Here is a 24,640-nt window from a genome sequence, read left to right on the forward strand (position 1 = left end):
GGTCACAGAGAAGAGGGACAATCTCCACACAGATATCAGTGGAGGGAAACCCACACGGTCACAGAGAGAAGGGACAATCTCCACACGGACATCACCAGAGGGAAACCCACACGGTCACAGAGAAAAGGGACGAACTCCACACAGACATCACCAGACAGAACCCCACACGGTCACAGAGAGAAGCGACGATCTCCACACAGACATCACCAGAGGGAAACCCGCACGGTCACAGAGAGAAGGGACCATCTCCACACGGTCATTACCAGAGGGAAACCCACACGGTCACAGAGAAAAGGGACAATCTCCACACGGACATCACCAGAGGGAAACCCACGCGGTCACAGAGAGAAGGGACGATCTCCACACTGACATCACCGGAAGGAAACCCACACGGTCACAGAGAAGAGGGACAATCTCCACACAGACATCACCAGAGGGAAACCCACACGGTCACAGAGAAAAGGGACAATCTCCACACAGACATCACCAGAGGGAAACCCACACGGTCACAGTACAATCTCCACACAGACATCAGCGGAGGGAAACCCACATGGTCACAGAGAGAAGGGACAATCTCCACACAGACATCACCGGAGGGAAACCCACATGGTCACAGAGAGAAGGGACGATCTCCACACAGACATCACCAGAGGGAAACCCGCACGGTCACAGAGAGAAGGGACCATCTCCACACGGACATTACCAGAGGGAAACCCACACGGTCACAGAGAAAAGGGACAATCTCCACACGGACATCACCAGAGGGAAACCCACACGGTCACAGAGAGAAGGGACGATCTCCACACTGACATCACCGGAGGGAAACCCACACGGTCACAGAGAAGAGGGACAATCTCCACACAGACATCACCAGAGGGAAACCCACACGGTCACAGAGAAAAGGGACAATTTCCACACTGACATCACCAGAGGGAAACCCACACGGTCACAGAGAGAAGGGACGATCTCCATGCTGACATCACCAGAGGGAAACCCACACGGTCACAGAGAGAAGGGACGATCTCCATGCAGACATCACCAGAGGGAAACCCACACGGTTGCAGAGAAGAGGGACAATCTCCACACTGACATCACCAGAGGGAAACCCGCACGGTCACAGAGAGAAGGGACCATCTCCACACGGACATTACCAGAGGGAAACCCACACGGTCACAGAGAAAAGGGACAATCTCCACACGGACATCACCAGAGGGAAACCCACACGGTCACAGAGAAGAGGGACAATCTCCACACAGACATCAGCGGAGGCAAACCCACATGGTCACAGAGAGAAGGGACGATCTCCACACTGACATCACCGGAGGGAAACCCACACGGTCACAGAGAAAAGGGACAATCTCCACACGGACATCACCAGAGGGAAACCCACATGGTCACAGAGAGAAGGGACGATCTCCACACAGACATCACCGGAGGGAAACCCACACGGTCACAGAGAAAAGGGACGAACACCACACAGACATCACCAGAGGGAAACCCACACGGTCACAGAGAAAAGGGACGAACACCACACAGACATCACCAGACGGAACCCCACACGGTCACAGAGAGAAGGGACGATCTCCACACAGACATCAGCGGAGGGAAACCCACACGGTCACAGAGAAAAGGGACAATCTCCACACGGACATCACCAGAGGGAAACCCACACAGACATCACCGGAGGGAAACCCACACGGTCACAGAGAGAAGGGACGATCTCCATGCTGACATCACCGGAGGGAAACCCACACGGTCACAGAGAGAAGGGACGAGCTCCACACAGACATCACCAGAGGGAAACCCACACGGTCACAGAGAAAAGGGACGAACACCACACAGACATCACCAGACGGAACCCCACACGGTTACAGAGAAAAGGGACAATTTCCACACAGGTATCACCAGAGGGAAACCCACATGGTCACAGAGAGAAGGGACGATCTCCACACAGACATCACCAGACGGAACCCCACACGGTCACAGAGAGAAGGGACGATCTCCACACGGACATCACCGGAGGGAAACCCACACGGTCACAGAGAAAAGGGACGAACACCACACAGACATCACCAGACGGAACCCCACACGGTCACAGAGAGAAGGGACAATCTCCACACAGGTATCACCAGAGGGAAACCCACATGGTCACAGAGAGAAGGGACGATCTCCACACGGACATCACCAGACGGAACCCCACACGGTCACAGAGAGAAGGGACGATCTCCACACTGACATCACCGGAGGGAAACCCACACGGTCACAGAGAGAAGGGACAAACTCCACACAGACATCACCGGAGGGAAACCCACACGGTCACAGAGAAAAGGTACAATCTCCACACTGACATCACCGGAGGGAAACCCACACGGTCACAGAGAAAAGGGACAATCTCCACACAGACATCACCAGAAGGAAACCCACACGGTCACAGAGAGAAGGGACGATCTCCACACAGACATCACCAGACGGAACCCCACACGGTCACAGAGAGAAGGGACGATCTCCACACTGACATCACCAGAGGGAAACCCACACGGTCACGGTACAATCTCCACACAGACATCAGCGGAGGGAAACCCACATGGTCACAGAGAAAAGGGACAATCTCCAAACAGACATCACCAGAGGGAAACCCACACGGTCACAGAGAGAAGGGACGATCTCCACACAGACATCACCAGAGGGAAACCCACACGGTCACAGAGAGAAGGGACGATCTCACACAGACATCACCAGAGGGAAACCCGCACGGTCACAGAGAGAAGGGACAATCTCAACACTGACATCACCGGAGGGAAACCCACACGGTCACAGAGAAGAGGGACAATCTCCACACAGACATCAGTGGAGGGAAACCCACACGGTCACAGAGAGAAGGGACAATCTCCACACGGACATCACCAGAGGGAAACCCACACGGTCACAGTACAATCTCCACACAGACATCAGCGGAGGGAAACCCACATGGTCACAGAGAGAAGGGACAATCTCCACACAGACATCACCGGAGGGAAACCCACATGGTCACAGAGAGAAGGGACGATCTCCACACAGACATCACCAGAGGGAAACCCGCACGGTCACAGAGAGAAGGGACCATCTCCACACGGACATTACCAGAGGGAAACCCACACGGTCACAGAGAAAAGGGACAATCTCCACACGGACATCACCAGAGGGAAACCCACACGGTCACAGAGAGAAGGGACGATCTCCACACTGACATCACCGGAGGGAAACCCACACGGTCACAGAGAAGAGGGACAATCTCCACACAGACATCAGCGGAGGGAAACCCACATGGTCACAGAGAGAAGGGACGATCTCCACACTGACATCACCGGAGGGAAACCCACACGGTCACAGAGAAAAGGGACAATCTCCACACGGACATCACCAGAGGGAAACCCACATGGTCACAGAGAGAAGGGACGATCTCCACACAGACATCACCGGAGGGAAACCCACACGGTCACAGAGAAAAGGGACGAACACCACACAGACATCACCAGACGGAAACCCACACGGTCACAGAGAAAAGGGACGAACACCACACAGACATCACCAGACGGAACCCCACACGGTCACAGAGAGAAGGGACGATCTCCACACAGACATCAGCGGAGGGAAACCCACACGGTCACAGAGAAAAGGGACAATCTCCACACGGACATCACCAGAGGGAAACCCACACAGACATCACCGGAGGGAAACCCACACGGTCACAGAGAGAAGGGACGATCTCCATGCTGACATCACCGGAGGGAAACCCACACGGTCACAGAGAGAAGGGACGAGCTCCACACAGACATCACCAGAGGGAAACCCACACGGTCACAGAGAAAAGGGACGAACACCACACAGACATCACCAGACGGAACCCCACACGGTTACAGAGAAAAGGGACAATTTCCACACAGGTATCACCAGAGGGAAACCCACACGGTCACAGTACAATCTCCACACAGACATCAGCGGAGGGAAACCCACATGGTCACAGAGAGAAGGGACAATCTCCACACAGACATCACCGGAGGGAAACCCACATGGTCACAGAGAGAAGGGACGATCTCCACACAGACATCACCAGAGGGAAACCCGCACGGTCACAGAGAGAAGGGACCATCTCCACACGGACATTACCAGAGGGAAACCCACACGGTCACAGAGAAAAGGGACAATCTCCACACGGACATCACCAGAGGGAAACCCACACGGTCACAGAGAGAAGGGACGATCTCCACACTGACATCACCGGAGGGAAACCCACACGGTCACAGAGAAGAGGGACAATCTCCACACAGACATCACCAGAGGGAAACCCACACGGTCACAGAGAAAAGGGACAATTTCCACACTGACATCACCAGAGGGAAACCCACACGGTCACAGAGAGAAGGGACGATCTCCATGCTGACATCACCAGAGGGAAACCCACACGGTCACAGAGAGAAGGGACGATCTCCATGCAGACATCACCAGAGGGAAACCCACACGGTTGCAGAGAAGAGGGACAATCTCCACACTGACATCACCAGAGGGAAACCCGCACGGTCACAGAGAGAAGGGACCATCTCCACACGGACATTACCAGAGGGAAACCCACACGGTCACAGAGAAAAGGGACAATCTCCACACGGACATCACCAGAGGGAAACCCACACGGTCACAGAGAAGAGGGACAATCTCCACACAGACATCAGCGGAGGCAAACCCACATGGTCACAGAGAGAAGGGACGATCTCCACACTGACATCACCGGAGGGAAACCCACACGGTCACAGAGAAAAGGGACAATCTCCACACGGACATCACCAGAGGGAAACCCACATGGTCACAGAGAGAAGGGACGATCTCCACACAGACATCACCGGAGGGAAACCCACACGGTCACAGAGAAAAGGGACGAACACCACACAGACATCACCAGAGGGAAACCCACACGGTCACAGAGAAAAGGGACGAACACCACACAGACATCACCAGACGGAACCCCACACGGTCACAGAGAGAAGGGACGATCTCCACACAGACATCAGCGGAGGGAAACCCACACGGTCACAGAGAAAAGGGACAATCTCCACACGGACATCACCAGAGGGAAACCCACACAGACATCACCGGAGGGAAACCCACACGGTCACAGAGAGAAGGGACGATCTCCATGCTGACATCACCGGAGGGAAACCCACACGGTCACAGAGAGAAGGGACGAGCTCCACACAGACATCACCAGAGGGAAACCCACCCGGTCACAGAGAAAAGGGACGAACACCACACAGACATCACCAGACGGAACCCCACACGGTTACAGAGAAAAGGGACAATTTCCACACAGGTATCACCAGAGGGAAACCCACATGGTCACAGAGAGAAGGGACGATCTCCACACAGACATCACCAGACGGAACCCCACACGGTCACAGAGAGAAGGGACGATCTCCACACGGACATCACCGGAGGGAAACCCACACGGTCACAGAGAAAAGGGACGAACACCACACAGACATCACCAGACGGAACCCCACACGGTCACAGAGAGAAGGGACAATCTCCACACAGGTATCACCAGAGGGAAACCCACATGGTCACAGAGAGAAGGGACGATCTCCACACGGACATCACCAGACGGAACCCCACACGGTCACAGAGAGAAGGGACGATCTCCACACTGACATCACCGGAGGGAAACCCACACGGTCACAGAGAGAAGGGACAAACTCCACACAGACATCACCGGAGGGAAACCCACACGGTCACAGAGAAAAGGTACAATCTCCACACTGACATCACCGGAGGGAAACCCACACGGTCACAGAGAAAAGGGACAATCTCCACACAGACATCACCAGAAGGAAACCCACACGGTCACAGAGAGAAGGGACGATCTCCACACAGACATCACCAGACGGAACCCCACACGGTCACAGAGAGAAGGGACGATCTCCACACTGACATCACCAGAGGGAAACCCACACGGTCACGGTACAATCTCCACACAGACATCAGCGGAGGGAAACCCACATGGTCACAGAGAAAAGGGACAATCTCCAAACAGACATCACCAGAGGGAAACCCACACGGTCACAGAGAGAAGGGACGATCTCCACACAGACATCACCAGAGGGAAACCCACACGGTCACAGAGAGAAGGGACGATCTCACACAGACATCACCAGAGGGAAACCCGCACGGTCACAGAGAGAAGGGACAATCTCAACACTGACATCACCGGAGGGAAACCCACACGGTCACAGAGAAGAGGGACAATCTCCACACAGACATCAGTGGAGGGAAACCCACACGGTCACAGAGAGAAGGGACAATCTCCACACGGACATCACCAGAGGGAAACCCACACGGTCACAGTACAATCTCCACACAGACATCAGCGGAGGGAAACCCACATGGTCACAGAGAGAAGGGACAATCTCCACACAGACATCACCGGAGGGAAACCCACATGGTCACAGAGAGAAGGGACGATCTCCACACAGACATCACCAGAGGGAAACCCGCACGGTCACAGAGAGAAGGGACCATCTCCACACGGACATTACCAGAGGGAAACCCACACGGTCACAGAGAAAAGGGACAATCTCCACACGGACATCACCAGAGGGAAACCCACACGGTCACAGAGAGAAGGGACGATCTCCACACTGACATCACCGGAGGGAAACCCACACGGTCACAGAGAAGAGGGACAATCTCCACACAGACATCAGCGGAGGGAAACCCACATGGTCACAGAGAGAAGGGACGATCTCCACACTGACATCACCGGAGGGAAACCCACACGGTCACAGAGAAAAGGGACAATCTCCACACGGACATCACCAGAGGGAAACCCACATGGTCACAGAGAGAAGGGACGATCTCCACACAGACATCACCGGAGGGAAACCCACACGGTCACAGAGAAAAGGGACGAACACCACACAGACATCACCAGACGGAAACCCACACGGTCACAGAGAAAAGGGACGAACACCACACAGACATCACCAGACGGAACCCCACACGGTCACAGAGAGAAGGGACGATCTCCACACAGACATCAGCGGAGGGAAACCCACACGGTCACAGAGAAAAGGGACAATCTCCACACGGACATCACCAGAGGGAAACCCACACAGACATCACCGGAGGGAAACCCACACGGTCACAGAGAGAAGGGACGATCTCCATGCTGACATCACCGGAGGGAAACCCACACGGTCACAGAGAGAAGGGACGAGCTCCACACAGACATCACCAGAGGGAAACCCACACGGTCACAGAGAAAAGGGACGAACACCACACAGACATCACCAGACGGAACCCCACACGGTTACAGAGAAAAGGGACAATTTCCACACAGGTATCACCAGAGGGAAACCCACATGGTCACAGAGAGAAGGGACGATCTCCACACAGACATCACCAGACGGAACCCCACACGGTCACAGAGAGAAGGGACGATCTCCACACGGACATCACCGGAGGGAAACCCACACGGTCACAGAGAAAAGGGACGAACACCACACAGACATCACCAGACGGAACCCCACACGGTCACAGAGAGAAGGGACAATCTCCACACAGGTATCACCAGAGGGAAACCCACATGGTCACAGAGAGAAGGGACGATCTCCACACGGACATCACCAGACGGAACCCCACACGGTCACAGAGAGAAGGGACGATCTCCACACTGACATCACCGGAGGGAAACCCACACGGTCACAGAGAGAAGGGACAAACTCCACACAGACATCACCGGAGGGAAACCCACACGGTCACAGAGAAAAGGGACAATCTCCACACTGACATCACCGGAGGGAAACCCACACGGTCACAGAGAAAAGGGACAATCTCCACACAGACATCACCAGAAGGAAACCCACACGGTCACAGAGAGAAGGGACGATCTCCACACAGACATCACCAGACGGAACCCCACACGGTCACAGAGAGAAGGGACGATCTCCACACTGACATCACCAGAGGGAAACCCACACGGTCACGGTACAATCTCCACACAGACATCAGCGGAGGGAAACCCACATGGTCACAGAGAAAAGGGACAATCTCCACACAGACATCACCAGAGGGAAACCCACACGGTCACAGAGAGAAGGGACGATCTCCACACAGACATCACCAGAGGGAAACCCACACGGTCACAGAGAGAAGGGACGATCTCACACAGACATCACCAGAGGGAAACCCGCACGGTCACAGAGAGAAGGGACAATCTCAACACTGACATCACCGGAGGGAAACCCACACGGTCACAGAGAAGAGGGACAATCTCCACACAGACATCAGTGGAGGGAAACCCACACGGTCACAGAGAGAAGGGACAATCTCCACACGGACATCACCAGAGGGAAACCCACACGGTCACAGAGAAAAGGGACGAACTCCACACAGACATCACCAGACAGAACCCCACACGGTCACAGAGAGAAGGGACGATCTCCACACTGACATCACCGGAGGGATACCCACACGGTCACAGAGAAAAGGGACAATCTCCACACGGACATCACCAGAGGGAAACCCACACGGTCACAGTACAATCTCCACACAGACATCAGCGGAGGGAAACCCACATGGTCACAGAGAGAAGGGACAATCTCCACACAGACATCACCGGAGGGAAACCCACATGGTCACAGAGAGAAGGGACGATCTCCACACAGACATCACCAGAGGGAAACCCGCACGGTCACAGAGAGAAGGGACCATCTCCACACGGACATTACCAGAGGGAAACCCACACGGTCACAGAGAAAAGGGACAATCTCCACACGGACATCACCAGAGGGAAACCCACACGGTCACAGAGAGAAGGGACGATCTCCACACAGACATCAGCGGAGGGAAACCCACATGGTCACAGAGAGAAGGGACGATCTCCACACTGACATCACCGGAGGGAAACCCACACGGTCACAGAGAAAAGGGACAATCTCCACACGGACATCACCAGAGGGAAACCCACATGGTCACAGAGAGAAGGGACGATCTCCACACAGACATCACCGGAGGGAAACCCACACGGTCACAGAGAAAAGGGACGAACACCACACAGACATCACCAGAGGGAAACCCACACGGTCACAGAGAAAAGGGACGAACACCACACAGACATCACCAGACGGAACCCCACACGGTCACAGAGAGAAGGGACGATCTCCACACAGACATCAGCGGAGGGAAACCCACACGGTCACAGAGAAAAGGGACAATCTCCACACGGACATCACCAGAGGGAAACCCACACAGACATCACCGGAGGGAAACCCACACGGTCACAGAGAGAAGGGACGATCTCCATGCTGACATCACCGGAGGGAAACCCACACGGTCACAGAGAGAAGGGACGAGCTCCACACAGACATCACCAGAGGGAAACCCACACGGTCACAGAGAAAAGGGACGAACACCACACAGACATCACCAGACGGAACCCCACACGGTTACAGAGAAAAGGGACAATTTCCACACAGGTATCACCAGAGGGAAACCCACATGGTCACAGAGAGAAGGGACGATCTCCACACAGACATCACCAGACGGAACCCCACACGGTCACAGAGAGAAGGGACGATCTCCACACGGACATCACCGGAGGGAAACCCACACGGTCACAGAGAAAAGGGACGAACACCACACAGACATCACCAGACGGAACCCCACACGGTCACAGAGAGAAGGGACAATCTCCACACAGGTATCACCAGAGGGAAACCCACATGGTCACAGAGAGAAGGGACGATCTCCACACGGACATCACCAGACGGAACCCCACACGGTCACAGAGAGAAGGGACGATCTCCACACTGACATCACCGGAGGGAAACCCACACGGTCACAGAGAGAAGGGACAAACTCCACACAGACATCACCGGAGGGAAACCCACACGGTCACAGAGAAAAGGGACAATCTCCACACTGACATCACCGGAGGGAAACCCACACGGTCACAGAGAAAAGGGACAATCTCCACACAGACATCACCAGAAGGAAACCCACACGGTCACAGAGAGAAGGGACGATCTCCACACAGACATCACCAGACGGAACCCCACACGGTCACAGAGAGAAGGGACGATCTCCACACTGACATCACCAGAGGGAAACCCACACGGTCACGGTACAATCTCCACACAGACATCAGCGGAGGGAAACCCACATGGTCACAGAGAAAAGGGACAATCTCCACACAGACATCACCAGAGGGAAACCCACACGGTCACAGAGAGAAGGGACGATCTCCACACAGACATCACCAGAGGGAAACCCACACGGTCACAGAGAGAAGGGACGATCTCACACAGACATCACCAGAGGGAAACCCGCACGGTCACAGAGAGAAGGGACAATCTCAACACTGACATCACCGGAGGGAAACCCACACGGTCACAGAGAAGAGGGACAATCTCCACACAGACATCAGTGGAGGGAAACCCACACGGTCACAGAGAGAAGGGACAATCTCCACACGGACATCACCAGAGGGAAACCCACACGGTCACAGAGAAAAGGGACGATCTCCACACTGACATCACCGGAGGGAAACCCACACGGTCACAGAGAAAAGGGACAATCTCCACACGGACATCACCAGAGGGAAACCCACACTGTCACAGTACAATCTCCACACAGACATCAGCGGAGGGAAACCCACATGGTCACAGAGAGAAGGGACAATCTCCACACAGACATCACCGGAGGGAAACCCACATGGTCACAGAGAGAAGGGACGATCTCCACACAGACATCACCAGAGGGAAACCCACACGGTCACAGAGAGAAGGGACGATCTCCACACAGACATCACCAGAGGGGAACCCACACGGTCACAGAGAGAAGGGACGATCTCACACAGACATCGCCAGAGAGAAACCCGCACGGTCACAGAGAGAAGGGACAATCTCAACACTGACATCACCGGAGGGAAACCCACACGGTCACAGAGAGAAGGGACAATCTCCACACTGACATCACCGGAGGGAAACCCACATGGTCACAGAGAGAAGGGACGATCTCCACACAGACATCACCAGACGGAAACCCACACGGTCACAGAGAGAAGGGACGATCTCCACACTGACATCACCGGAGGGAAACCCACACGGTCACAGAGAAAAGGGACAATCTCCACACGGACATCACCAGAGGGAAACCCACACGGTCACAGTACAATCTCCACACAGACATCAGCGGAGGGAAACCCACATGGTCACAGAGAGAAGGGACAATCTCCACACAGACATCACCGGAGGGAAACCCACATGGTCACAGAGAGAAGGGACGATCTCCACACAGACATCACCAGAGGGAAACCCGCACGGTCACAGAGAGAAGGGACCATCTCCACACGGACATTACCAGAGGAAAACCCACACGGTCACAGAGAAAAGGGACAATCTCCACACGGACATCACCAGAGGGAAACCCACACGGTCACAGAGAGAAGGGACGATCTCCACACTGACATCACCGGAGGGAAACCCACACGGTCACAGAGAAGAGGGACAATCTCCACACAGACATCAGCGGAGGGAAACCCACATGGTCACAGAGAGAAGGGACGATCTCCACACTGACATCACCGGAGGGAAACCCACACGGTCACAGAGAAAAGGGACAATCTCCACACGGACATCACCAGAGGGAAACCCACATGGTCACAGAGAGAAGGGACGATCTCCACACAGACATCACCGGAGGGAAACCCACACGGTCACAGAGAAAAGGGACGAACACCACACAGACATCACCAGAGGGAAACCCACACGGTCACAGAGAAAAGGGACGAACACCACACATACATCACCAGACGGAACCCCACACGGTCACAGAGAGAAGGGACGATCTCCACACAGACATCAGCGGAGGGAAACCCACACGGTCACAGAGAAAAGGGACAATCTCCACACGGACATCACCAGAGGGAAACCCACACAGACATCACCGGAGGGAAACCCACACGGTCACAGAGAGAAGGGACGATCTCCATGCTGACATCACCGGAGGGAAACCCACACGGTCACAGAGAGAAGGGACGAGCTCCACACAGACATCACCAGAGGGAAACCCACCCGGTCACAGAGAAAAGGGACGAACACCACACAGACATCACCAGACGGAACCCCACACGGTTACAGAGAAAAGGGACAATTTCCACACAGGTATCACCAGAGGTAAACCCACATGGTCACAGAGAGAAGGGACGATCTCCACACAGACATCACCAGACGGAACCCCACACGGTCACAGAGAGAAGGGACGATCTCCACACGGACATCACCGGAGGGAAACCCACACGGTCACAGAGAAAAGGGACGAACACCACACAGACATCACCAGACGGAACCCCACACGGTCACAGAGAGAACGGACAATCTCCACACAGGTATCACCAGAGGGAAACCCACATGGTCACAGAGAGAAGGGACGATCTCCACACGGACATCACCAGACGGAACCCCACACGGTCACAGAGAGAAGTAACGATCTCCACACTGACATCACCGGAGGGAAACCCACACGGTCACAGAGAGAAGGGACAAACTCCACACAGACATCACCGGAGGGAAACCCACACGGTCACAGAGAAAAGGGACAATCTCCACACTGACATCACCGGAGGGAAACCCACACGGTCACAGAGAAAAGGGACAATCTCCACACAGACATCACCAGAAGGAAACCCACACGGTCACAGAGAGAAGGGACGATCTCCACACAGACATCACCAGACGGAACCCCACACGGTCACAGAGAGAAGGGACGATCTCCACACTGACATCACCAGAGGGAAACCCACACGGTCACGGTACAATCTCCACACAGACATCAGCGGAGGGAAACCCACATGGTCACAGAGAAAAGGGACAATCTCCACACAGACATCACCAGAGGGAAACCCACACGGTCACAGAGAGAAGGGACGATCTCCACACAGACATCACCAGAGGGAAACCCACACGGTCACAGAGAGAAGGGACGATCTCACACAGACATCACCAGAGGGAAACCCGCACGGTCACAGAGAGAAGGGACAATCTCAACACTGACATCACCGGAGGGAAACCCACACGGTCACAGAGAAGAGGGACAATCTCCACACAGACATCAGTGGAGGGAAACCCACACGGTCACAGAGAGAAGGGACAATCTCCACACGGACATCACCAGAGGGAAACCCACACGGTCACAGAGAAAAGGGACGAACTCCACACAGACATCACCAGACAGAACCCCACACGGTCACAGAGAGAAGGGACGATCTCCACACTGACATCACCGGAGGGAAACCCACACGGTCACAGAGAAAAGGGACAATCTCCACACGGACATCACCAGAGGGAAACCCACACGGTCACAGTACAATCTCCACACAGACATCAGCGGAGGGAAACCCACATGGTCACAGAGAGAAGGGACAATCTCCACACAGACATCACCGGAGGGAAACCCACATTGTCACAGAGAGAAGGGACGATCTCCACACAGACATCACCAGAGGGAAACCCACACGGTCACAGAGAGAAGGGACGATCTCCACACAGACATCACCAGAGGGGAACCCACACGGTCACAGAGAGAAGGGACGATCTCACACAGACATCGCCAGAGAGAAACCCGCACGGTCACAGAGAGAAGGGACAATCTCAACACTGACATCACCGGAGGGAAACCCACACGGTCACAGAGAGAAGGGACAATCTCCACACTGACATCACCGGAGGGAAACCCACATGGTCACAGAGAGAAGGGACGATCTCCACACAGACATCACCAGACGGAAACCCACATGGTCACAGAGAGAAGGGACAATCTCCACACAGGCATCACCGGAGGGAAACCCACATGGTCACAGAGAGAAGGGACCATCTCCACACAGACATCACCGGAGGGAAACCCACACGGTCACAGAGAGAAGGGACAATCTCCACACAGACATCACCAGAGGGAAACCCACATGGTCACAGAGAGAAGGGACAATCTCCACACTGACATCACCGGAGGTCAGCACTGGAGCTGTGAACTCTACTGTCTACACCACCAACCTTCACACTTCCAGTAACTGTTCTATAGCTGTTTGTAGTTTATCCAGGATGCTAAATCTACAGAGGGAGAGTACTCTCTTTGGGAGAGGGAAGTTTAAAAGAGATATGCGGGGCAAGTTTTTTTCTGGGGCGGTAGGTGCCTGAAACAAACTGCCAGGGGAAGAGGTGGAAGCAGGTATCGTGGAGAGCATACCTGGTTGTCTGTGTCATGTCTGGTGTGGAGGCAGTAATGCACGAGATCTTTGAACCTCACCTGACATTCAGATCTCATCTGTGGCTCCAAGTAGCGGTTTGCATGTGACAGCAGCCACACCCTGGGTCTCTGCTTCAACAGGTGGGTAAAACCAAGTGAGGGTAGTTGGTTTGCTTCAACCACTGGTGAGATAGGGATACACCCATCTTAGCATGCAAAGTCAGTTTCAATGGACTAGCTGGATGAGATCACCAGTGAGATTCAATGGCCAGGAAGGCAGTCCTGCAGCACTCCACGAAGAGCAAGTGAGATGCCATGGCTATCCACTGCAATCAAGGAGCTCCCCAATTGTGATATCACTCATACCACTAGAGTAGGGCTTCTGTGGTCGAAAGAGTGGAACTGGCCCAGCACAATGGCTTTCTCACTTCAAAAGCTTTCCCACACAGGTCCTATCATCATCGTCAAAATTGATAGACAAGCAACATATATACTATATATATATATACTGAATATATACTGATTCCGAGGTGTTTAGGAGGCTGTTACATAGGCACATGAGGGTGCAGAGAGATATGGACCATGTACAGGCAGGAAAGATGTAGTTCAATGTGGCATCATGTTTACCACTGACAATACGAACCGAAGGGCCTGTTCCTGTTCAATGTTCTACCCTCTAAATGAAAGAATGCTAAAAGTCACAGAAAAAGATGTGAGGGATCGGATGGAAATTATTACACGTGGTGGTTGTTATGTAACACTACTCAATCCTCTTCCCGCCTCAGCTTGACAGTACCATATCAAAGGGCAGCCTTGCTGTACATGGAGATCTGCAATGACCCCAAGCTCATGTTCTGACTGCACCAGGGGTTGGTTTTGCATATCTCTCTGATGGAGGTTACTGTGGAGACCCTAGCTCCCAGGGACATGCCCCAGTCCCGTGCATCGGAGGGACTGTGTCAGTACAGGTAGCTGGCTGCACTAACATAAAGGCTTTGACAGCTGACGAGGCACCCCCAACCCCCCAAACTCACAACTGTCAAAGAGGACAATGTTATTGAATAAACACGAAAGATTCTTCAGGATCTGGAAATTTTGAGTATCACGTGTAAAATGCTGGAGCAACACTGCAGGGAAGCAGCATCTATGAAGAGGAATAAAACAGTCGACGTTTTGGGCCATCAGCTTTCATTAGGATAGGAAAACTGGTGGGAGGGTGCGGTGGGAGAGAAACCAGAATGGGAAGCTGGGGGAGGGGAAGGAGTAAAGCTGACAGGTGATAGGTGAGACCAGGTGAGGGGGAAGATGGGTGTTTGGGGGAGGGGGGATGAAATAAGAAGCTGTTGATAGGTGGAACAGGTAAAGGGCTGTAGAAGAAGGAGTCTAACAGGAGAGACCATGGGATATTTATGTGTCTCAGTGCTCTGTTCATGTCCTGAAGATTAACTGTTGAATGACAGGGAGTTCAGGACACTCCTGGGGGACATGTAACCACCTTGCTCCTTACCTGGCATTACCTATCACCTGCCAACTTGTACTCCGTCCCTTCACCCATCTTCTTATTCTGCCCTGTTCCCTCTTTCTTTTCAGTCCTGATGTTTAGTTGACTATTTGTTCCCCTCCATAGATGCTGTCTGACCTGTTGAGCTCCTCCAGTATTTTGCGTGCAGTGCTGTTGAGTAGATTTGTCACATGAATATTGAAATATCTGAAACATACAGAGGAGAAGATGACGGCGCGACGCAGCGCACGCGGTCTCTCCAGTGAATGATATCTGTAATCTGTCAAGTAAGGGACTGTGCACAATTCTGATTTGATGGAGACAGACGTGAGAGTGCGGAGGAACATCTGGAGAAACTTCTGAAATGCCCACTTCTACTGTGTGGTAACCGGAATCTCCGGAGCAAAAGGCCCGAATCCTCGGCTTTGCTTGTTTCAGCGGCCGGGACAAGGTCGAAGGCACTCGGCAGAGGATAGCGCTTGGGAGGCTGTATCGGAGGCTCGAAGTTTTCGGACGGATGGACTCAGTGTCGATTGTGGTCGGCTGCTTCCAAGGCATCGGCAAGTTCACGGTGCCTGGAGGTTTATGGCAGGGAGTTTCTCCCTTTTGCCACCTGCTGTCGGGGACTCGGGAGTCGATCAACTTGGGACTTTGGGACTTTTTTTTACTGTGCCCATGGTCTGTTCTTCATCAAATTATGGTATTGCTTTGCATTGCTGTAACTATATATTATAATTATGTGGTTCTCTCTGTGTAAGTCTTTGGTTTGTCTTGTTTTCTGTGATATCTCTCTAGAGAAACATTGTATCATTTCTTAATGCATGTATGCATTTCTAAATGACAATAAAAGAGGACTGAGTGTTCTCATAATCTAAAAATAATAGGTCATCTGTGTTAACGACCAACTCAGTCCAACGAGCAGCCCACAAGTGTCGCCATGTTTCCGGTGCCCACAGCTAACCAACCCTAACCCTAACCCATATGTCTTTGGAATGTGGGAGGAAACCAGAGCACCCTGTGGAAACCCGCACCGTCACGGAAAGAATGGACAAACTCCTTACGAGCAGCAGTGGGAATTGAACCCCAGTTGCTGGTCCTGTCATGCTCTATGCTAATCGATATGCTACTGTGCCACCATGACCATTGCTATTGCCTGTGGGATCTTGAAAAGCTATAATATTGCTCCATTTTTTTTACATTTAAATATCTGCCTGACTTCCCTAAAAAACACATTGCAATCAACTTAAAATAATATTGAAATGAAAACTCCTTGGCTATCTACCAGCAGCCAATGTCTCTAATTCATGTGAATGGAGTTAAACTGCTTGCCAAGTTATAACCAGCTTCAATACAGCGGGCAGCGTTGGACTGAGAGTCGGGAAATCAACGAGAGTTCACACCTCAGGTTAGACTTCAAGAGGAGTTTCCCCAGGGTAACAGAACGGCCCAATCGATGCTACGGTAGAATAGCGGTTGGTGTAACATTATAATAGTGCCAGCGATCGGGGTTCATTACCTGTTGCTCTTTGAAAGGAGTTTTTACATTCTCCCTATGGCCGTGTGGGTTTCCTCAGGGTGATCCGCGTTCCTCCCACATATCAAAGACGTTAGGGTTAGCATTAGTAAATTGTGGGCATGATACACTAGCAACACTTGCCAGCTGCACCCTGCACATCCACAGACTGTGTTGATTGTTGACACAAAAACAATTCATTTCACCGTATGCTTCGATGCACATGTGCCAAATAAAGCTAATCTTTAAAAATGTTAAGAATTGTCCCTGCCAGGCTCAAAACTGAAACCTCTGGTATATCTCAGTAGTTCAGGCAGCATCCACAGAAAGAATAACTGTTAACGTTTCAGTTCTGAGCCTCTACAAGTTATTGAATATTACAGCACAAAAACAATCTCTTCGGCCCAACGTGTCAGCCAAGACATCCATCTAAACAAATCCTATTTGCCTGCATTTGGCCACATCCCTCCACAAATTTCCAATCCATGTACCATTCCAAGTGATTTTTCAATGTTAAACCACAAGACACAGGTGCAGAGTCTGGCTATTCAGCCCATCGAGTCTGTCCACCATTAAATCATGTCTGATGTATCTTTTTTCTCAACCCCATCCTTTTGCCTTCTCCCTGTAACCTTTGACACCCTTACTAATCAAGAACCTATTAAATATAAATATAACCATATAAATATATGATTCCGTGATATCACTCTGGAGAAACATTGTATCATTTCTTAATGCATGCATGCATTTCTAAATGACGGTAAACGAGGACTGAGTGTTCTCATAATCTAAACAATGATTTAGCCTCCACACATGGCAGTGGCAATGAATTCCACAGATTCATCACCATCTGGCTAAAGAAATTTCTCCTCATCTCTGTCCTAATGGGGCATCCTTGTATTCTGAGGCTGCTCCCTCAGATCCTCAACTCTTCCACTATTGGAAACATTCTCTCCATGTCCACTCTATCCAGGCCTTTCAATATTCGTTAGGCTTCAATGACATCCCTCGTTATTCTTCCGAGCTCAGCGAGTACAGGACCAGAGCCATTAAACGCTCCTCATACATTAATCCTTTCATTCCCAGCATCATTCTCGCCATCCTCCAGACACTCTCCAATGCCAGTACAGTCTTTCTTAGGTAAGGTGCACAAAACTGCTCACAGTATTCTAAGTGTGGTCTCACTGGTGCTATAAAGCCTCATGCATTATATCCTGGTTTTACATCCTAGTGTTATTGTACCCACCTCTACCACAGCTCAGTACATTACATGGAGGGCCAGGCAGGTTGTGTAGAGATCTGTGAACAACACCTGTTGCTAACACTAGGCAGGGAGGAAGACTGATACTGGAGTGTTAAGACAGGTCCTGATCAACGGTCCCTCTCGTTTTTTTTACAGCTGCATAGACCAACCATTGCTTTGAGAAGGAAACTTTTACATGGCCTGAAAACTGCACAGCTCTTTAATAAAACATTATACTTTTTAAATTTCAGCTGCTATGTATGTGGGAGCATTTCAGTTACTGCACGGCTCAGAAAGAATAATGGTCTTAATAGACTGGGTGTGGATAGGCTGTTTCTGATAGTAGTGGAGTTTTGGACCAGAGCACAAAGCCTCAAAGTAGAAGGACATCCCTTTAGAAGAAAGACGAGGAGGAATTTCTTCAGCCATAGGGCGAATCTGTAGGGTGGTGGATACCTGTTTAAGGTGGGTGGAGGAAAGTATAGAGGGATGTCAGAGGTAGGTTTTTAAACAGAGGATGGTAGGTGCATGAAACACTGACGGAAGATGGTGGCAGAGGCAGATACATTAGGGGCATTGAAGAGACTCTTAGATAGGAACAAGGGTGAAAGCAAAATGGAGGACTATGTGGGAGAGAAGGGTTAGATTGATCTTGGAGTAGGTTAAAGGGTTAGCTCAACAATGTGGAGTGAACGACCAGTGCTGTCCTGTATGGTTCTATGTTCTAACGACAACTTTAGTGACACATACGCAAGCCTATGTGTGCACAGGTATCATGAAAATCTTGCTTACTGAAGCACTACAGACACAGAGCATCACGTCAGCAGCATTCACAAGAAAAACATAAATTAAACATAAATTATACACAATCTTTACAAGAAAGAACACAAATGGAACAAAAAAAAGGTCCTTTTTAGTACAAAGTGATCAAAGTGGTCTTAACGTATAATCAGGATTGTGCTGCTTGCTTCAATGGTTAAAGAAAAGTAGCAGATCTTCAACCTAATGTGATGTGAGTTTCCCTTTAGATAGTTCTGACCGATCACTTTAGCAATTCGCCAGCTAAAAAAAAGCTACTGGAGGAACTCAGTAGGTTGAGCAGCATATATGGGGAGAAAGGAATTGCGAATATTTTGAGTCAAGAGCCTGTATCAGGACTGCTTCGAGCCTCAAATTGAAACGACGCCATTTCCCGTCTTGCCACGCAGATGCTGCTCGACATGCTGAGTTTGTCCAGCAGATAGTTGCTCCAGATTCCATCATCTGCAGTCTTACAAGTCTTCATTAATTATTCCCTATTTCCCCAGGATTAAATTTTGATTGTAGTAAACCTACCACACAGTACAGGCCCTTCGGCCCCCGACATTTTGCCAACCTCTTAATCTATTCCACGATCAATCGAACCAATCACTTCTATATAGCCCTCCATTTTTCTATCATCCACGTGCCTGTCTAAGAGCATTTCAGCTATCCCTAATGGATGTGCCTCCACCACCACCTCTGACAGTGCATTCCACACACACCACTGTGTAAAATGTTCACCTCTAGTAGCCCCCCTACTTCCCTCCAGATGTCCCCTCATATTAGCCATAAATACAAGGCTGTATATGAAGACCCTTTTCTAACATTGGACACTTGTCATCAGTACTCTACTGTAGAGCCACATTCTACAACACTAAAGAGGGCACAGAGAAGATTGGTAGTCTGCAGACTGATAGCAGTCACAATGAAATCAAACAGCTCAAGACTTCATGGTGAGCAGCTTTGGGTCCCCTACCTAAGACAGAATGTGCTAGATTTGGAGAAGGTCCAGAGGAGGTTCAGAGAATGAATCTGAGAATGAAAGGGTTAATGGATGAGGAGTGTTTGTTGGCTTTGGGCCTGAACTCACTGGAGTTTAGAAGTATGAGGGGAGACCTCATTGAATCCAATTGAATATTGAAAGGCCTAGGTAGTGTGGACATGAAGAGGAGATTTCCTAATGTGAGGGAGTATAGGACCAGAGGGAACGGCCTCAGAATAGAAGGGCATCCCTTTAGGACAAAGTTGAGGAGGAACTTCTTCGGCTACAGGGTGGAGAATCTGTTGCTGCGGAGGCTGTGGAGGCAAGTCATGGGGTACAGATACTTAAAGTGGACCTGGACAGATTCTTGATTAGTAAGGGCATCAAGGGTTACGGGGAGAAGGCAGGAGAATGGGGTTGACTAAATCAGCCATGATGAAGTCACAATGGGTCTGAGTGACTAATTCTTATGGTTTCATACCTCATAGCACCGAGAACAATAGGTGGAGGGAACAGAAGAACGGAGAGGGTGGGTGTTGGGGTAAGTAAAGTAATACCATCGTCAAGAAAATATCACAGTGAAACCTTGCTGTGTTCATGAAATGTAATTTTCAGTAAAGATGATTAGTCTGCACTTTTTTGTGTACTTTTTGGAAGGTCTCCGATCCATGCACTGGAATTGTGGCAGTACTGAAAGGGTTAAGGTGCAACAAGAACGGACTGCATAAGCTACACTCTCCTGTGTTGAACTGGGGTGACCACCTGATCGAGGGGTTTTAAATGAAAAATGGGTCCATTGGATTGTATATAGAAAAATTGTCTCCCCAGTGGGCAAATTCAAAGGAACAACCAGTTGATTTGTCTGGAAATCAACTAGTTAGCGAACTCATCGCTCTCTACCCCCACCTCTCTCTCTCTCTCTCTCTCTCCCTCTCTCTCTCTCTCTCTCTCTCTCTCGCTCGTTCTCTCGCACTTTCTGTCGCTCTGTCTTTTTCTCTCTCTCTTGCTCTATCGCTCGCTCGCGCTCTTCTCTGTCTTTATCTCTCTCTCGCTCTTCTCTCTCTCTCTCTGTCTCTGTCTTTCTCTCTCTGCCTGTCTCCCTCTCTCCCTCTCTCCCTCTCTCTCATTCTCTTTCTTTTCTTTGGAACGTGATCTGCTTCACTCCACACCGTCATATCGTCTCTTCTCGTTGCTCTGGCCAGGCCACACAAACTGGTGCGGCGTGCATTTCGGAGATGGCTCTCTCCAGCGACAAGTTTAACGAAGGCTGTCTTCTTTAAACTGTGGTCGGGCAGATATTTCTCCCTGTGTTAGGGGAGGGGAAAATACGCATTCCTATCATCAAGAGCGAGCGCTCGCTGTGCAAGAAATATGTTTCGTGAAATTTATGTTGCTGTGGGCGCAGGAGAGAGAATTTCTCCAGTTAAGAAGAAGACGCCCTTCAATATATCGATAAACTCGGACCATCTCAACTTTACTGTTCAGGTGTAAGGTTTCGGCAAGATGGAGAGAGAGAGTGTGTGTCTGAGAGAGAGAGATGATTAGAAAGGAACAGATGGATAGAAACAGAATATGTGAGGAAGTAGATCGGTAGCAAGCACGAGAAAGTGGGACGGGGAAACCAATGGGAAATAAAAGATGGGCTGATTTACAGTGTAGAGAGAGAAACAGCGACAAGAATAGAGAAGGAGAGAAAGAGATGTAGACGGGAAGAAAAAGAGGCTAAGAGCTTGATAACAGAGAGAGAGAGAGAAAGGGAGAGTGAGAAAGTAGGGGAGGGAGAGGTGAAGATGCGAAGAGAGGGAGAAGGAGAGAGTGAGAAAGGGGAGCAGGAAGAGGGTGTAGTGGGTATGGGGAGTGAGAAGGAGAAGATGAGAGATGAGTGCAGAGACAGCAAAAGAAGGAGAGAGAAGTGAATAGTTAGAGAGAGGTAGAGAGGCAGGGAAGGGGGAAGAGGAAGGGGAAAAGGAGAGGATGAGAGAGGGGTACAGATAACGTGAGAAAAGAGGGAGAAGCAGGTAGGATGACAGAAAGGTGGAGAAGCAGAGAGATGGAGAAGTGGGAGGGAGACAGAGGGAATGAGAGAGAGTTACACAAAGCGAGAAAGGGGAGAGTGAGGGATGTATGTGAGAGAGCGAGGAAACGAGGCAAGCAGATATTAGAGGGAGAATTAAAGGGACATGTTGAGTAAAGTAATGTGACGGAGAGTGAGGAGAAAAGCGAGGGAGAGAGAGAAACGGAAAATAAGGAAGAGAGAGGGCAGAACTGGAGGTGAATGGGAAAGGGTGACGGGGAGGGAGCGCAGAGAAGGGAGGGAGGGAGAGACAAAGAGGCAGAGACCTCGTTACTCACCACCAGAGACTGATGATGTTGGCCGGACAGAGAAGGAAGAAGAAGAGGGCGAGTTGTCCGCGGGACACCGGCTCCATTCTGTTTCACGGCGCTGTTGAGGTCAGGACCAGCCTCTTGACAAGCCGCCTCCTCTCGGCCGATCAGACGCGGTGCTCAGCCTGAAAGAGTGGGTGAGGAGGCAGAAGGGGGGCGTGGGCTGGGAGAGGGGTTGTCTTCGCACCGTCCCGGGCAGGAGATCGAGAGACGCTCCCGGACTTGGGACTCTCGAGGCGGTGGGGGTCCTCAGCTCTGAGGAGCCGAGATGGTGGAGGCGCGTTGAGTTGAGATCTGGGGAGGAGTTCTGAGGATGTTCTCATTGGAAGGAAGACAGATCTTGGTCAACATGGAACCGATGTAGAAAAGCTTGGAGATATTAGGAACCAGGTTGCAGACACAGAGAGGGCGGTGAAGAGTCGGGAGCGCCACGCGAGAAAAAAACCTTCTGAAATCTTCCAGAGAAGGTGGGAGCGCGGTTAAATATAATTCAGAAACTCTCGCGCATCTGGGAGACCTCAAATCTTCTTGGTGGTTCCAAAGGTTGACTTGATCGAAGATTTGAAAGAGTTTGGGAACTTGATTCAGTTTAGGAGAAGGTCGGAGCAGTCCACTTAGTTGTTGGAAGGGGACTTGCGGTCAGTCTGTCCCGGTTGGGATCATACCCCAACACTAGACCAATAGCCCGTCTTTGCAAGGGTATGTTCGGTATTCGCCACTCACTTCAATAGTGATCTTCCAAGCGGATCGGACCAGGAGATGCGTCCAGAAGACAGCTGGAAGAAATCGGCGATCAAAAAATTCTCAGCAGGAACAGTTTATAATATAAATTACAGTCAGTCGCGGCGTGAAAGTGAAATAAAGTAGCAGGGTGGTTAACCGGCGAGGTAAAGGGGAGTTGTGGGTTCTCCCAGAGTTAGCGGTGAGTCGCCGGGTCCTGTTCGCTGAGCCGGTGCGCTGGCTTCTGCACCACTCTCTCGGATGTTGCTCAGTGCTCTGGCAGCGAGCGAACAATCACTTTGTTCTCCCACACATTCACTCGTCCTACGTTCTCCGCTGACGTCGCCCCCAGCCAGAGAGAGAGAGAGTGCTGTTTATGTGTCAGTCAAGAGAGTAAGAGGGGTTGATCATCTGTGCAGGGGTGTGGTGCCGAGGCTGGGTCGCTGCCGGATCTGTTTACTGTAAGCAGAAATGAATCTGAGTGCAGCAACCGGGAAGGTGAGGAAGGTAGGGAGGCGGTTAAAGGACTGGCTGAAAAACACCTGGGATCCTAGCACTGCGAGCGAGAGAGGAAACAGATATTGTGCTAAGGAGGATAATGGATGTGTGTGTGTGTGTGTGTGTGTGTGTGTGTGTGTGTGTGTGTGTGTGTGTGGTGTGTGTGTGTGTGTGTGTGTGTGTGTGGTGTGTGTGTGTGTGTGTGTGTGTGTCTGACTGTCTGTGACTGGGGGAGGTGTAAGGTGTTGAGACGGAGGGGTAAAGAGATAGGTTGTAAGAAAGAAGGACATCTCTGAGACACAAGAGGCAAACGATGTTGTATTCTGGAGCAACAAACAATCTACTGGAGGAACTGGGGGGCGGAGGCAGGTTCGAGCAGTTATAAAACCTGCATCAGGACATCATTGAGGGAGACAAAAAATCTTAGAGAGAGACAGAGAGAGAGAGAGAGAAAGAAAGAGAGGGAGAGAGAGAGGGAGCAAGGAAACAAGCCCTTCAGCCTGTCAACTCAGACCATAAGAGTCTGCTCCACCATTCAATCATGGCCTGATTTACTTTTCCTCTCAACCCTATCCTCCTGACCTCTCCCCATAACCTTTGATACTTTATTAATCAAGAATCTATCAACCTTTGCTTAAATATATCCAATGACTTGGCCTCCACAGCCATCTGTAGCAAAAAAGAATCCATGGATTCACCCCCCTCTGGCTAAAAAATTTACTCCTCATC

At 51.2% G+C, this 24,640-nt stretch overlaps 1 protein-coding gene across 1 annotated transcript in view; it reads right to left on the reverse strand.

The window, feature by feature from the left end:
* The window catches only part of wnt6b (wingless-type MMTV integration site family, member 6b), a 166,174-nt gene extending 143,385 nt beyond the window's left edge, over nucleotides 1-22,789 (reverse strand). The window contains exon 1 of the mRNA XM_063049961.1: nucleotides 22,661-22,789. Coding sequence (XP_062906031.1) covers nucleotides 22,661-22,737 — 77 coding nt within the window. The 5' untranslated portion in view covers nucleotides 22,738-22,789. The remainder of the gene's footprint in view (nucleotides 1-22,660) is intronic.
* Nucleotides 22,790-24,640: the final 1,851 nt, after the last annotated feature.

Source organism: Mobula hypostoma, chromosome 6 (genome assembly GCF_963921235.1).
Source record: "Mobula hypostoma chromosome 6, sMobHyp1.1, whole genome shotgun sequence".
Taxonomy (NCBI): domain Eukaryota; kingdom Metazoa; phylum Chordata; class Chondrichthyes; order Myliobatiformes; family Myliobatidae; genus Mobula; species Mobula hypostoma.